The 15,876-nt window shown below is 66.0% G+C and overlaps 1 protein-coding gene across 1 annotated transcript in view; it reads right to left on the bottom strand.

Moving 5' to 3' along the window:
- The window catches only part of MYT1 (myelin transcription factor 1), a 32,368-nt gene that overhangs the window by 8,876 nt on the left and 7,616 nt on the right, over positions 1-15,876 (bottom strand). The window contains exons 5-15 of the mRNA XM_011374153.1: positions 15,796-15,876; positions 14,173-14,910; positions 12,586-12,720; positions 12,046-12,136; positions 11,011-11,124; positions 8,162-8,376; positions 6,813-6,937; positions 6,089-6,349; positions 3,622-3,776; positions 2,683-2,745; positions 2,503-2,571 (exon numbers count right to left, since the gene is read on the bottom strand). The exon at positions 15,796-15,876 is cut by the window's right edge and continues 2 nt beyond it. Of these exons, the coding sequence (XP_011372455.1) occupies positions 2,503-2,571; positions 2,683-2,745; positions 3,622-3,776; positions 6,089-6,349; positions 6,813-6,937; positions 8,162-8,376; positions 11,011-11,124; positions 12,046-12,136; positions 12,586-12,720; positions 14,173-14,910; positions 15,796-15,876 (2,047 nt within the window). The remainder of the gene's footprint in view (positions 1-2,502; positions 2,572-2,682; positions 2,746-3,621; positions 3,777-6,088; positions 6,350-6,812; positions 6,938-8,161; positions 8,377-11,010; positions 11,125-12,045; positions 12,137-12,585; positions 12,721-14,172; positions 14,911-15,795) is intronic.

The raw sequence follows: 15,876 nt of genomic DNA, 5'->3' as shown, positions 1-15,876 counted from the left end.
CCCCTGCCCCTTGCCCAGCCTCCACTACTCTCTTGGGGCCCCTGCTCGTCCCTGCCTGTGGCCACACGTCAGACGCCCCCTGGCCTGTCAGCTGACCAACTAGCCACATCGCCCTCTGGCCAGGTTTTGGCATAACTTAAAACCTATTGAGGTTGGACAGCTCCTGTCCCGGTCACGAGTGGTCAAGTTCAGCCCACACGTACCTGGGGCAAGGAGGCCTTTGCATGTTAACAGATACGGCTCACCACCTTCAGCCAGGCAGGTGTCACCCTTCAGCCAACCCCAAGCACTGCAGCGCCCAGTCCTGACACTGTCTCTGCATCGTCTGAGGCCCCAGGGTCCTCGGCATGTCGGGGCGGCCCCTCCCTTGCTGTGGGCACCCCACCCCGCACCTCTGCCCACTCCCCGGAGGGCCAAGTACAGAGCAGGGCACGGACATGCTTGATCCTGGCTGGCCACCCGCGGCCCTGCTTCTCCCGGCCTCAGGACAGCATGTGACACAACTCAGAGGCCAGCGCCGTGGGACCAGCTTGCCCGGGAGCGTCCCACCCGCAGCACTGAGACCCATTGTAACGGCTGTGCCCCAGAGCCGTGTCCACGAGTGGCTGGCGTCCATGCAGCTGGAGGGGCTCGTGTCTGCGTCGGGGGCTGGCAGCACTGGCTGCTGGCGTGGCCTCGGGGACCCACAGGGTCAGCTGCAGGAGGCCGCCCACCACGTGACCCCGAGCATGGTCTGCACAGGACGACCCCGTGAGTAAGTGGCACGCACGCAGGGTTCACCTCTGAGCCCCACGCAGGGTGTGGCTGCACCCAGCTCCCCACGCAGCACGGGCCACGAAAGGGACCACAAACGCACTCGGGATTTCACCAAAACACAGAAGCCACATCATACGAGACTGTCACTGCACCCAGCTGTGATAGGGAGGCCACCAAAGAGCGCGCCTGCAAGGTGGCGGCACAGGTCTCTTGCCCTGGGGACGGGCCGCCTGCACCCGTCCGCTACAAGTCTGCCATGTGCCCACTGGGCAGGAGGAGGAGAGAGGGGGCACGGACCGTGGGCACCAGACGCAGCCGAGGCCCAGCTTGAGGGAGGCGAGGGCCGGGCGCCTACGGGAGGACCCCGGAGAGGAGAGCGAGGGCCGGGCCTCGCTCGCGCTGACGCGTGATCGTTTTCACGCAAGGAAGACCTGCTGCTGCCATTTCTGACTACGCTCCGGGTCTCGGACGGGGGGCTCGCCCTCCCCGACAGCCACCTCCCGCCACGCAGCCAGCGCCCGAAGGCTCACGTCCGAGCCCAGAATCGCCTCAGACTGGAAGCCCATGAACACTGATCACAGGCGGAGAAAGAAGCGGGGAGGAGGGTCCGCTACGGAAGGAGAGGGAGCACGGAGTGGGCTCAGGAAGGAGGTCCCAGCGGGGCTGCTGGGCTGGACACCGCGAACGGACAGGTGACATGTGGGTGTGTGTGACGTCAGAGCCTCAGGACACGCTCTGGTAAGGCTGTGGCCCCGGAAAGACCGTCGTGGGCTGGACCCCGCCTCGTCTGCGGGAACGGGGAGCCTCTTGGCAGCGAGGGGAGGGAACCGCCTGGACGTGCACCCAGAGCCGTCCGCCCGCCTCTGAACCGGGGCCTGGGAGCCCCCGGCAGTAACAGCGCCTCACCCGCGAGACCCCAGGGTGGACCGGCCGAGGAGACTTGGCCTGCACTCAGGGCCTCCAACACAGAGGCCTGAGGGAGGTGGACCAGCCCTGGGGAGGGGCGGCCTGGGGGCAGTAGTGGGACCTCCTTCCTCAGCCTTGGTCAGCTTGGGAGTCACAGCTCAACAGAAGGCAGAGAAACCAAAGGCAAGGACAGTCCCCAGCTCCAGCCCGAGAGGACACTGAGACCTGGGAACTGAGCAGGACCCTCAGGCAGGTAGCTGCCGCCCTCAGGGCCGGGACCAAGCAGAGGGACGGGGGCTCAGCAAAGCGAGAGGCCGAGCGTGGCGGCCAGGCCGTCCAGGGGAGGGGGTTGCCAGGGCCAAGACAGAGCAGCCGGGAGGGGCGGCAGCAGGGGAGAGGGCCGTAGCAAGAACAGCCTACAGCGCACGGAGCCGCAGCGGACAGACACGGCCAGGCCGGTCCCGGGCCGCTGCGCACAGCGCGTGCAGGCGGCGAGCAGAGCAGGCCAGGCAGCCCCATCCTCGGGAGAGCTGAGCCGTCCAGAGCTGGCGCCCTGCTCCCCTCCCGGCCCTGGCCCGCGGAGAGGCCAGCAGGGCCGAAGGCAGCACAGGAGCCGATAGCAGCCTCCTGGCCAGAGGGGACAGGGGCAGAGCGGGGGACACACAAGCCACAGCAGCCAGCTGAGCAGAATCAGCCCTTCCACGGCCCTGCCTCTCCCGCTGGGCGGGCCGGCCTGGGGCTCCGGCCCTGGAGAAGCCGGTTTGGGCTCAAGCCCCATGGAAGGACAGAGTGGAGCCGGAGAGCCACCGGAGAGATGGGAGGCCGGGAGGGCAGACATACTTGAGGTCAGCAGAATGGGCAGCCATGAGGTTTCTGAGGCTCTTGTCAGCAAGAGGGCAACCAGAGAGGCTGAAAGAGAAGAGATGGGGCACCGCGGTGAGCCCAAGACGGGGAGCAGAGGAGGCGAGGGGAGGCCCACCGCGAGCACCTGGCCAGGCCGGACCCAAGTGGGGGACGAACCTGCGGTGGGAGGCATAGTTCCCGGTGATGTGGCCACTGCCGTCACAGCCGGGGGTGGGACAGCTGGACAGAGGAAAAAGAGCATCAGAACAGAGAGCAGGGTACACCTGCCAGGCCTGCGCCTGGCCAAGCCTACGTGGCGGGGGCTGTCGCCTGCCCCCAGCTCGTGGGGGACAGCTCCTCCCCTCAGTCCTCGGAGCACAGCTGTCGCCGCTCAGACTGCTGGCTGCTCCCGCACTTAACTCAAGAAGGAAAAATGAACTGGTCTGAAGCTTGGCCTCTGAGCCCATGGGTCATGTGTGCACACGTGTGCACAGCCACGGACATGCGGGCATGGCCTCCTGAAGACAAGGTCCCAGGCCAGAGCCTGGGTCCGGCTGTCCTGGGGAGCCAGCTACAGCAGGAGGAAGCTGGTGGGGTCAGGACGAGCAAAGAGGAGCCCCAGGAACGAACTCCGACCCGGGCGAAGGCCGGGTCTCCTGCCACGCAGCTGCCCCATGCAGCCTCCCACAGAGGCGGCTTCCGGCGAGCCGACCAGAGGCTATGGGATGGCAGCTGGCCCCTGGCCACCAGCAGACTGCCCACTCCAATGGCGGCTGGTTAAACCCCATGAGGACCAGCTCAGAGGGGCCACCAGGCTGACGAAGCGCGGGGGCCGAGTCCTACGACAGAACGATGCGGGGCCTGGGCGCCGAGAGCCGGCTCGGGGTGGGCAGCGCCCTCCGTCTGGCTCCGCCCTGCGGGTCGTCTGCGTGCCTGGTCACCTCAGACGGTTGTATTAGGGCCCAGCACGACAGGCGCAGTCAACCTGCCACCTGCCGCCCGGCTCCCTGCAGGACACCTAACCGCTGCCCACCAGTGCGGACGGGCCCAGCCGCCTGATCCTGTGCCGACCGCGGAGGCCCCTGGGGAGGCCTGGAGCCCAAGGCGAGGACTTACGTCAGTAGCTCCTTCTTCATGTCCTTGGACAGAAACTTCAGCTTAAAGCTGGTGAGGGTGACGTCCCCAGGGTACCGCCGCTCCTCGAAGCTCTCCTCCAACACTTCCTGGTCATCTGCTTCAGAGGAAGCAAAAGAATGGGCTGCTGGCTCTGACTGCAAAAAACCAGCAGGGAGAAGTTTTAACGGCCGGCAGGGCCGGGCGCCCGGCCCGGGGGCTGAGGGGCAGGGACCCTTCGGGAAGCGTCCGCAGCGGCACTTCTGGAGTCTCCCATCTTCTGGACGAGGGAGGCGGCCAGTCTCCCGGACGCAGAGGACAGCGGCCTGAGGGACTGCAGTGCCCCCCACCTCCCCGGAGCTGCCCCAGGAACGTGGGGCCTCGGGCACGTGGCCACCTGCAACCACGAGTCCCCACCTAGTGCAGCTCCCCAGGGGGACACGGTATGCCACAGTGGGGTGGTCACACCGTGGCGCAGCCAGAGCGGCAACATGCGAAGCAAAACTAACCAGTGAGCTGGTGGCCGCCGGCGCTACACTCACCCAGCACGGTTCCTGCACCACGGAGGCACTTAGTAACCCTCGGGACTCGAACACCGGGCCCAGGGGCAGGGAGCGTGGACGCAGGGTGGACGGGGACAGGCCCTGCCTGTGAGGTGGGGGACAGCCTACAGGAGCCAGGACGGCCAGTGCCTGTCCCTCACAGGCGGCTCATGGACCACAGTCAGACCCCAGCAAGCTGTTCACCCTCTTGGGCCCAGGCACTACTTTTAGGCTGGAGGAGGTGGCAGTCCTTGAGGGCTACTGGGGACCGGACCAGGAAAGCCACTGAAGCGCTTGGCGGTGGGAGGACAGCCTATATCTGGTCACTGTGACCGACTCTTTTGTCGGCCGAGCCGGACGACACTGAGCCTCCCAGATGTGTGGGGCCCCCAAAGGTCGGAGCAGGGAGCGTGTCCCACAGACCCAGGACAGCGGGACGGTGAGGCCGGCGGAAGGGGATGCTGGGTCCCAGGGCTAGCAGCCTCGCCCAGGACGGGTCAGGAGCCCTGGGCAGAGCCAGATGGAGGGCCTGGGCCGGGAGTCCAGGGCCACGGCTCAGGGACTGAGAAGGCCTGGTCAGGGACGTGTTCCTGGGGGTGTCCAAGAGGACGTGGGGTGCCTGTGCCTACGAGAGGGGGCAGAAGAGAGGAAGGGTCTGGGAGCGGACTGTGGCTTCTGCACACAGCCCAGCCTGCTGACCGTGGGTCAGTGCGCAAGGGCGGGCTTCAGTGGGCGGGAGCCTCAGGGCCTCTGAGGCCTGGGTCACCCCGCAGGTGGCAGTGGCAGAGCCAGGAGGCAGCCAGGGTGCTCGGAGGCAGTGAGGGGAGCGGGGGGAGGTGAAGCAGCCCGGGAGGCCAGCCCGCACTGGGGGATGAGGGACGGGGCAGAGAGAGAGCCAGAGGGGCCACTGGACGGGGCGGGGCAGCTGAGGCCACGGCAGCAGGCCTGAGACGGGGTGACAGCAGCTCTGCAGGACACCCCTCCCCCCAGACTGGGCTCCTGCTGACCAGGAGGAAGCGGCCTGCACAGCCTCGGGCCTCAGTCAGAGGTGCCCCTGCTCTGGGGCCTGACACCAAGCTACAGCCGAGTGGCCGAGCCAAGTGACCCCGGCCTGGGGCCCAGTCCGCTCCTCTGTAAAGTGAGGTGTGTGTGACACGTGCAGAGGGCGCCTGGCTCACCAGGAGGACGGAGCCTCGGAGGCGGTGGGTTCTCAGAGGCACCGGTTCCCACCACCTCCTCCCCCACAGGGACCTGCCCTCCTGGTGGCAGGGGAGGGGACTTTGCAGAGGTCACCAGGGGCCTGGGACGCCTCACATGGGACTTTATTGTTCTGGGCACACAGCTCTCTGGGAAAAGCCGTCAGTGAGCCCCTCCCAGTGGGAGCGGTGACTGGACAGAGTCCGCCCGTGTCCGCAGACCACAGGCCCAGCTCAGGTGCCGGCTTTTCTCTCTTCGGCGGCCGCGCTGGTCTCAGGGCTCGGCGCCGCCCGCCATGGGGCTCCTGAGGCCAGGAGTTTCCTCCTGCCTCTGTCCAAGGACCAAGGCAGCCTGGAGCACCTTGGGGACAGTGAGGGGCCGCCAGAGTCTGGGTGTCCCTATCTGGACAACAGGTGGGTAGGAGGCCCGCAAAGCCAAGGAACTCAGAGCCAGTCCCACGTCCCCCTGTGGGGTCCGGAAGAAGCCCCCTCCTCCCCTGCCCAGGGCCTCCTCATCTGTGCAGTTGACAAGGCCACCTCTCTCGTCCAGACAAGGACACAGCATGGCCCAAGGGCGAAGAGCCCTCCAAGGGGGTGGGCTAAGTCCCAGCTGCCCAGAGGGTACAGGACCTGCATGAAAACGGACAGGACCCCCTCTCTGCCCGGAACAGCTCATGCACGGACGCCAGCCCCAGATGTGCAGCCGCCCCTGCCCGGCGGCCCAGCACCCACCTCCTCGGGCTCCCCCTCCCGCTGGCGGCTGGGCTTGGTGTAGTCCAGGGGCCGGTCCCACTCGTCCTGGCGGGAGGCCTGGCTGGGCTGCGGCGATGTCATGGAGCCGCTGGGGGTGCTGCCGCTGTCCCGGCGCTGGGGGGCGTCGGGGGGCCTGGCGCCGGGGCTGCTGCTGCCCCCAGGGAGGGCACCGTCCCGCTTGCGGTGCTTGTGCATGCTCAGGTCCAGTGTCCCGTTTTCGTCCACTTCGATGTCCACGACCTGCGGTGGCAAAAGGGAGACCCGCGTGCGTGACCGCGCCGCCACACGTGCCTCCTGGGGTTGAAGTCAGCACTGCAGACGTCCAGGCAGCCCCTCCTCCGACCAGGGGGACGATGGCCTCCGGGGGTTCCTGAGCCTCAGCGGAGGGGTCACCACCCCTCCTTGGATGCTCCCAACACTGTGACCAGGCTCTCCAATGAGCACGCTCAGGCGAGAGCAGGTACACGACCCTCAGACCCAGAGCTGCAAGGGAACACGTATGTGCGCCCGTCCCTCTTAGGCACAGCACACAGCTCCCTGGGTGTCGGGGCCATGGCCGAGGGAGGGAAGATGAGAATGACCATCAGCAGCCAGACCCGGGTGTCACTGAGCATGCTCCACTCAGGGGCCACGTGGTCCCGACTGCAAGGCCCTTCACCCCACCTCTGCCTCAGAGGGGCCTCCTCGCGGGCGCCCCACTGACCTTGCGGGGTGCCTCCTGCGGCTTCGTGCTGAGGTTCTCGGGCATCTCCCAGCAGCGCGTGGACAGATTCAGGATGGCGGTGGCGGCCATGTGCGCAGCCTCGGCGTCATGCGTGTAGTCGAAGCCTGCAGGAGGGGATGGGGTGCAGGAGCTGTGCCTGGGGGGAGAGCCCCTTGGGAAAGGTTTGGCTGCAAAAAGGGAACAACACCAGGCTGTATAGACCGGAAAGGGAGGCGACCAGCAGACACGGGGGGACTTTGGGAGCACACAGGACACAGCCACATGGAAGGTGGGCTTCGGGCATTGAGGAGGCTATTTCTGGCCTGAGCAAAATTTGTGCAGAAAGAGTGAAATCCTCCAAAGATATTCTAGCATCTCTGACATTTCAAACAAAAACAGCTGCTGTCTGCCAGCGAACAGTTACTGGAAGACTAAAGAATTCTGTAAACAGGGTGAGTGTTTGGAATATCATCCGGGTAGGACACTTGAGTCACAACATTTCAAAGGCTGGTGACCCCACCATAGTCTCTGCTTTGATAAAGTAACATAGTTATTCAATAAACATGACAGACGAAGGCATAAATTGTTATCTTTTCTAGTGATTGTGCTGTAGCCATAAAATCACTCTCAGGTATATTTCCGAGTAATCTGAGCATCACCAATAAATTTCCAGATCTAGTCAGGCTGGTGCCTGTGCCAGCACGTGGGAAAGGTTCCCTCCAGCCGGCAGCTGTATCGGGCGGTATTTTTATCATTAACATGGAGGAGATGGTCACCACCGCTTGGGGGCGTATCCAGCAGGAGACGCAGGTTCCAGTCCCACGTGCCCTGGGGCTCCTCCGTCCCGGACACGGTTCCCGTGTAAGGGGCTCGCGATCCACGAGGCAGCGCAACGAGTGATCGAAAAGCCCGGAAAGGCTACTCTCGAAGGGCCATTTTTGCGAGTACGAGTCCCCCACGCAGGAAGCAAATGGCTCCTCTTGGGGGGCCCCGGCCTGCACCCAGTCCCGTGGTCGCCAGAGCCCCGACCCCACAGAAGGAGCGGGCTGGGAGCCGGGGAGGGGCGCTTCCGCGGGGCGGCCCGCGTCAGCAGAGCGGTCCTTAAGCCTTTGGGTGTGCGTGCCACGAAGGACCTGGTTTGGTGAGGGGCACGTCAAGTCTGATGGTGAACACGGAGCGGCATCGCGGGCAGGAAAGACCCCCACAAAGCCAGCACGCGGCACTGGGACGGCTGGGGCCCTGGTCTGCCACGTCAGCCCCCCGGGGAGAGACCCCCAGTGCTCCTGGCCTGGTGCCCCCACCACCCCCCCAGCTCATGCCCCCCAGGAGCAGCCGCCCCCCCCACTCACATTTAAAGGCTTTGGGTGAGGTCTCGCTGGTTGGCATCTTTGGGGCAAGCATGCGTTTGCCAAAAACCTGAGCATCGAAACTTGCGTAGTCGAAGGTGACCTTGGAGAACTTCTCCAGCTCCTTGGCCAGGTTGGCCCTGGGTGTGGCAGGGGCCACACTGGGCCGGTAGCTTCCATACGGAGGGACCTCGAGCTGCTTCACGAAGCACATGGGTCTGGGGTAACAGGAGAAGAGCAGACCATGAGGACAGGCCCCAGGGACCCCTGAGAGCCAGTGTGGACAGAGCCAGGGAAACCCTCGCCCGGGTCCCGCATGGAGGGCGCTGTGTGAGGAGGGATGGCACGTCCTCTCGCAGACGCCGTCAGCCAGAGGAGGGCACTGAGGCCTCCCCCAGAACTCAGGAGAGCGGGTTCCAGACGCGTCAGGGGGCCTGGCCGCCAGCCCTCCCAGGCAGGGTCCCCTGGAGGAAGCAGAGGGTGGCTGTGTTTCTGAGAGCCAGCCTCCAGGGGGCGGTGAGGTGGCCCTAGGGAGGGTGCTGGGAGGATTGAGGACAGGCCTGGAAAGGCGCCCGAGAGGCAGGAGGCAGGGGGGACGACCACCAGGAGGGTCAACCACACGGCCCCAGAGGAGCAAGGGGAGAGGCCAGGGGAGCCCCCAGCTGCCCCGCCCCTTCGTCCTGTGTCTGAGCCGAGCAGCGACTTTGTTCTGCAGAGGTGGGTCTGGGAGGGGCCGACGGTGAGGGGCCCCAGGCCGCTGGGCGCCGTAGGAACCCGAATGTGGTTCCAACAAGCCCAGTGACAGAGACCGCATGGCACCGAGCCAGCCCTGCAAGGCCTTGGAAACCGGATGCCCCCGAGCGGGCCACGTCCCTGCACCCAGGAAGGGTGGGGGTTGGCAGGATGCCGTCCAGTGGCTGGAGAGGCACCGGGCACACAAACCCTGAATGTGACACTGGCCCCACGTTGCGATGGCTCCCTCGGCCGGGCTTCAGCCAGCAGCACAGACTTAGTGTCCATGACATCAGCAAGTCTTTGCAGACTCCCACGCCACGGGCGCGACACCCAGAAATGTGGCCACGGAGAACGGACAGAGCCCGGACGGTCGGATTCTACACCCTGGACATTCGCCAGCGCCCCTGCTCCTCTTCCCGGGAGGCGGAATCTCACGCCTCATTCGGCCTCATGAGAAACGTCTGAAGTCGCAATGCAACATTGCGCCCGCTTTCGCAGGCCAGCAAGCTGAGGTCGGGGTTCCTGGGGCACAGCCTCCGAGTTGGAGTCTGTCGGCCTCACCTGCCTAATGGCCTCACGTTTTCTCAGTGACTTAGATCAAGGCAGGAAAAGGATCGAATTAGTAACCGACAGGAAGTCAGAAGGAGCAGCAACGAGCTGCAGAGACGAAGCTCCCAGCCACTGCGAGAGCCGCTGGCTCTCAGAAGGCAGCGGACATGACTGTCCTGTGTGCAGTGGGTGGAGCCGGCTGCACGTGCGGGGCTGAAGGCCCTGTGGGCGGCCCGTGGGACGCCTCAGTGCAGGGAGGCAAGGGGCCGCCCCCCCCAGAGAGCCCCCCAAGGCACCCTTGGAACAGCCAGGGACGGCCAGCTTCCCCCAACTAAAACTTTGCCAGGCACGGGCTGTGGAAGGGGCAGGGCTCAGGCGGGGCCTGCAGGGAAGTGGGTGGCCAGAGGAGGCACAGCCACTCTCCAGATCAGCGTCCATGCCGTCACCTGTGGCAGGTGCGGTGGCTCCAGGCTCCCACGCTCTCCTGCGGGAGGCGGGCACAGACCATGGCTCTGGAGCACTCGGGTGTCGGGGGCGGGGAGAGGGGGGTGGCAGTGACCCCAGAGCAGGAGGCGCTGTGTGCCCGGGACGCGGTCCCACTGGCAGGGCCCTGTGGTCGAGTGCGAGACTCAGGCCAGGCTGGCCAAGTGGACGGTGCGGGTGGCCTGGGGCGTCTGCGCCTCTGGCCTTGTTCTCGGCACCCACTTCACGGGGTCGTGTGGGGGGAGGGGACGCGGAGCGGACGAGCTCTGAATGGTCTTCTGGGAGCCCTCCTACCGATGCGCCGCTGCACACTCGCACACGCACGCGAGTGTGCACACACGCCCGCCGCCGTCTCAGGACCGGAGCGCGCCACGCACACCGCTCCACTCGCACACGCACACGAGTGTGCACGCACGCCCACCGCCGTCTCAGGACCGGAGCGCGCCACGCACACCGCTCCACTCGCACACGCACACGAGTGTGCACGCACGCCCACCGCCGTCTCAGGACCGGAGCGCGCCACGCACACCGCTCCACTCGCACACGCACACGAGTGTGCACGCACGCCCACCGCCGTCTCAGGACCGGAGAGCGCCACGCGCCTGCTCCCGCCTCTTCATCTAGCGTTGGTCCCTGCAGCGGAGGCCGAGGCGGCCAGGCAGGCGCAGTGGGTCCCCGTGCTTCCGGACGGCAGTGCCCTCTGCAGACAGCCCGCCCCCTCCAGACGGGACCCGCATCTCCACGTGAGCCCCGCAGTTCCGGGGGAGGGCAGCAGGGGCGGCAGGGGCGGCGCAGTGGGCGCATGTGCCACAGGCGGCGCACTGTGAACGCGCCTGACGGGACCGTCCTGAGTCCCCGAAACTGGCCGCCGCCGCCACCCCCAGGAGGCCCTCACGGCAATGCGAGGCCTCGGCACACGCACACGCACACAGGCGTACAAACACACGGGCACACACGGAAATGCACACTCATGCACACACAAACATGGCACACGAGCATGCACAAGGCACGCACGCACACACGCACACACGCACGTGCACCGGGAGACAGAGCAGCCCTTTGGGGCCGCGGCCTCTTCCACCCACCTGAGCGTCCGGTCTGAGCTGGAGCCGCTCTTGGCAGGGTCTCCTGTCGGCGGCTGCTGCTTCTCGTGAGACTTGGCTAGCTTCTCAGCAGCAGCAATGGGACACCCAGACAAACTAGAGGAAGGACAAGGGGACAGCTGAGCCCTCTCCTCCAGGCCCTGCCAGCCCAGGCCAGGACACTGGGAGCAGCAGCCCTGAGGAGCCTGCGGCTCCCGCGCTGGGTCCCTCTCCCGCTCTGCGGGCCTCGAAGTGCCAGTTGCTCAGGCAGCGTGCATCTGGGGAAACCCTTCGACGATGGCACCCGAGGGTGAAGCGCGCTCGGCTGGCCCAGAGCACCGCACGGAGGCTCCTCAGGAGCTCGGGCGACGGGCCACCCCTCCCTCCTGTCTCCTCACTGCCCGCCCAGCTGCCTTCGGGACTGGCTCTGGCTCGCAGCCCGTCAGTCAGCTCAGAGAAACCCTGAGCCTCGCGGGCCACGACCAGGGCATGACCCCAGAGGGCAGGGACTGCCAGGGTCGCACCAGGGGCTCGCAATCTGAGACATCACGGTGCGGCCCCACCTGTCGGCACTCAGAGACCACGCTGGGTCTGCAGAGGTGACGGTCACAGCAGCGCCCAGGGACCCAGCCTGTTCTCACAGAGTGACCTCGGCGCCTCTGGCAGCCCCTTCACTGGGCGCGTGCCTGCTGGAGCCGGGGTGCGTCCCCTCTCGGCCACGGCCACCGTGGGCTCAGGAGCAGGGAGACGAGTGCACCAGAAACCTCGCTGCTCCCAGGTCCCTGTGCCCCACAGGGTGGCCCGGAGCCCGGTCGGCCCGCAGTGGCTTCCGCACAGTGGCGGGGCCGTCTCTCTGGCCGTCACCGTGGCAGGAGGCCTCTCTGCCCCCACCCTCGCTGCGCCCACTCCCACTCACAGGGGCGCCGGTGGTCACACCTCCAGGTGCCGCTCTGACCCCCAGAAGCGGTTGGCCCTGACCTCACGCCAGCCTCGAGGGGCGGCACAGGGGACGCGGCAGGCCCAGCCCAGCCCAAGTACCTTCGGTGCGTGTTGCGGTTGCTGTTCACGTGGCCTTGGCCCGTACAGCCCGGAGTCGGGCACCTGAGCACATTCTCGTGCATGGCCAGGACTGCGGAGAACCAGGGAGCGGCGGTGAGCCAGGCAGGACGTGGCGGCCCCCCCAAAGGCTACAGCTTGCAGCGGCGGCTCAGAGCTGCTCCATCCCCCAGTCCCCAGCCTGGCGAGGCTCGTCCCCTCCCACGGAGGACCACTGCCTCCTGGGGCAGAGACCAGCTCAGCGCTATAGCCACCAGCCGGTCTGTGACTCATCCCTGTGAGTTTAGCGTCCACCATCACTGCCTCCAGCCAGGATGACGGACGTGCTTTCTCCTGAGCACCCCCAACCTGGCCCTGACCCAGGCCGCCATCTCGAGGTAAATGACTGGGCACACTCCATGTCTCCAGCCTTGTAGGGCCAAGACCGGGCATCTGGAGCATGCCAACCCAAAGGGACAGGACCCTGCGTGGCCACGCCCGCACGGGGCACCATCCAAGCAGCAGGGACCCTGTGCTACTCACTCTCCGGAGGGATCCTGTCCTTGTGGGGGCAGCCGGACAGGCTACGGTGGTGAGGGTACAGCCCGGTCACGTGGCCCGTGCCATCACAGCCCGGTGTCGGACACTTGATCTCCCGTTTCTCAGCTCTCGAGGAATCTAAAACACAAGCCACACGCCTCAGAGGCCAGGAAGCCGGTGGGGGGGCGGGGAGCAGGGGGACCGACAGCTCCGACTCCCTCTCTCCGGCCACCCAGACAGGAGAATGGCCAGACTGCCCCGAAGCCTGGGGGGTCCAGGGCCTGGACCATGGAGTGGCCCTGGAGAAGCTGGCGTCTGCCCAGGCAGCTCAGCAGAGCGCTGCATACACAGCCCACGTGCGCTGGCGCCCGCTCCCTCGCCCACTGGCTTCCACGTGGAGGCCAGGGCCCCCAGCCCGAGGCCCAGCCTCCGCACAGAGCTGGAGGTGGAGGCGTGTGACAAGGGCCCCATCAGGTCGTGTCCTCTGGATCTGACAAAATGAGGACAAATAGGTAACTTACCCTAAGCCGTGTGACTAATAAACGCCTTGGTAGAATTTTAAGCTCAAATCTCAGTTACTGGCCTCACCCAGCCCACAGCGGTCACTGGTGAGTATGGGGCCCAGAAGTCACAGAGCCACCCTCACAGGGAGGGCAGGGCCCCGAGGGGCCGACAGATCCCCCCAGGGTCTGCTTCCTGAGCTGACTCCGTCCAGGCCTCTGTCCAGGGCGCCCGCCATGTCCTCAGGCCCGTGCACACCCAACTGCACCACCTGCATCGCCCTGCGGCTCTGCTCCCTGGGTCCGTGCATGCTGCGTCCGGCCCCCTGATGTCTACCCCACAGGGATGAGTCACCGAGCACCTGGCCTGGGGCTGTCACGTTGTCTGTGCCATGGTGTCCCTGTTCATGCACCTCTCCAGCAGAGTCCCACTGTCTGTGGGCACCAAGCCTGCCCCTAAACTGACACCCTACACGGGCCCCAAAGCCATGCCCGAGGCCGTATCACCTTCTCCTTGTGTCCATGGCCCCTAAAGGCCTGAGCCTGAGCCCGTGCTGACCAGAATATGTGACCCCAAATAGCTGTCCCTCGAGCCTGTGCCACCCTGAAAGGGCTCCCCCTCGACAGTTGCCCTCCAGGTTGCAGGGACAATCCCAGCTGTGTCCCCCGGCCATGCCCCTGAACACCTGCTTCTAAGCTGCTCTCATGTGCGTGACATTCCCAGAGATTCTGGCCCCGCGTCTCAGCCAGCAGGAGGTGCCCAGAGCTACAGTGCACTCAAGTCCCTCCACGGCCCAGGTGTGTCCCACAGGCTGTGGCGGAGCCTCTGGGGCCAGCTCACTGTCCTTCCCACCCCCTCCTCCCACCTGGAGCCTCAGTGTGTTTCTCTCCAGAAATGGGCCCCACGTGAGCCCATTTCTGCAGGTCCAATGGCCCCGGTCAGTGGTCATGTGCGTATTCGTCCCTCATCTCATCCGTCCACCACCGCAGACCTTCCTCCAGCCACATCTCCCCCGGGGCCTGCCTCCCCACGCCTGGGCCATCTGCTCATGCCTGGGTGAGGACGGGAGGTGGCCAGCGCCCAGCCTACCTTTGCCGCAGCAGGTCCTCGGCGGGGCATCCAGGGGCCGGGCCCCCTTCGCCGGCTCGCCCGGGCTCGGCTGGCCCTGCTCGGCCTTCAGGGCGATGGCCTGCTCCAGGAGGCCCAGGTTCCCGCGGGTCATCACGTCGTACATCTCCGACGCGTCTGTGACCGCAGACTTCTGTGAGCGCGAGTCCTCGTCCCGGCCGTCGTCCGAGCGCACCTCCACGAGGACGGAGTACGCGGGCTCGGGGCTGGCGGGCTCGGGGGCCCGCGGGGTGGGAGCACAGGGGGCAGCGTCCTCACAGATCACGTCGGGAGCAGCGTCCTCGTCCTCGTCCTCGTCTGCGTCCTCGTCTGCGTCCTCGTCCTCGTCCTCGTCCTCGTCCTCAGCCCCGTCTGCGTCACCCAGGGTGACTCTTGGCTTGCTGGACTCCTCGCTGCTCATACCCTCCAGGGAGCGTTCGCTGGTGACCTCGATGACTTCCTCTGCTTCTTCTGGCTGGAGAAAGACGTCCTTGTCCCCTTCGTCACTGGTAGCCCCTTCTTCAGGCTCATCCCGCAGCAAGTGCACCACACCGGGGCCTCGTCTGGCCCCTTGGCCCGAGTCCTCCCTGACCAGGGCCTCTTCGGCGACCTGGCCCAAGTTCAGGAGGGACGTGGCGATGAGCTCCTGGTAGCCTCTGGAGGGGCCTGCCGGGCTGCTGATGGGGCCAGAGGCCGCACGAGAGGTAACGGGGCTCCGTCCTACATGAGACCAGAGACGCCACGTGGGATGGATCCGGGGAGGGGCAGTCAGGCCCTGGTGCCCCCCACCCTGCCCAGCGGGTCTGAGGTGACACTGAACTTCTGCCACTGCCTTCCCAAAGCCATGGTGTGAACTTTCTCAAGTCAGGTCAACATGCGTTTCGTGAGATGAAGCTCAAATACATCAGATTTTAAGAATTGCTTCAAAATTGAAAACCGGTAAACAAACTTATGTTTCTAAAGGGCCCAAGTTTGTACTTCAGCCACCATGACAGAGGCACAGGGCAGCCCAGCACACGCAGGCCAGCGAGGTCGTCCGCACATGCTCAGACACTCAAGCCCCCCGCACCCTGCAGGAGGCAGGCGAGCCGGCCCTCTTCTCCCAGACTCCAGGACACTGGCGTGCAGACCCTCCCTGGACTGGCTCCAAAACAGAATAAAAATACACCTCAGACCCTGCAAGGGTGGGAGACAGCGGCAGCCTGAGGTTTTGGGCGGTCCGGGCCTCAGACCTTCATACTGGCCTTTGCCGAGGGCTGGGGCCTCAACCTGGCCACCCCGGTGGGCCCCACAGGGCAGAAGTTTCCCACAGAGACCCTCGGTCGCCCTCCCGTCTTGCTCTGTGGGTGCCAAGCAGCCCCCTCACCCTGGCCCCCGGGGCCTCTTCCCGAGGGCCAGACACACACCCCGCGTGTCCGCCCGCCTCCCACACAGACCCCCGTCCACAGGCCCCCTGCCCAGGAAGTCCCGGCCAGGGTCAGGACAAGACGTCACTTGTTCTCGGGAAGGGCTTTCTTGGCAGGTGGGCTGTCCCTGCCCACAGGCAGCGATTCACCAGGGACACACTCAGTGCCTTTGTTCGGGGAAGAGAGAGCCACAAAGCACCTTCAGCTGGCTCAGCGCGATGAATCTCGTCCTGTCCTGACATCTCGGCGTCGTCCTCCTCCAGAGTGGCTTCCGATTCAC

This window comes from Pteropus vampyrus, unplaced genomic scaffold, assembly GCF_000151845.1.
Source record: "Pteropus vampyrus isolate Shadow unplaced genomic scaffold, Pvam_2.0 Scaffold239, whole genome shotgun sequence".
Classification (NCBI taxonomy): domain Eukaryota; kingdom Metazoa; phylum Chordata; class Mammalia; order Chiroptera; family Pteropodidae; genus Pteropus; species Pteropus vampyrus.
This window is presented reverse-complemented; position numbering and strand designations above follow the sequence as displayed.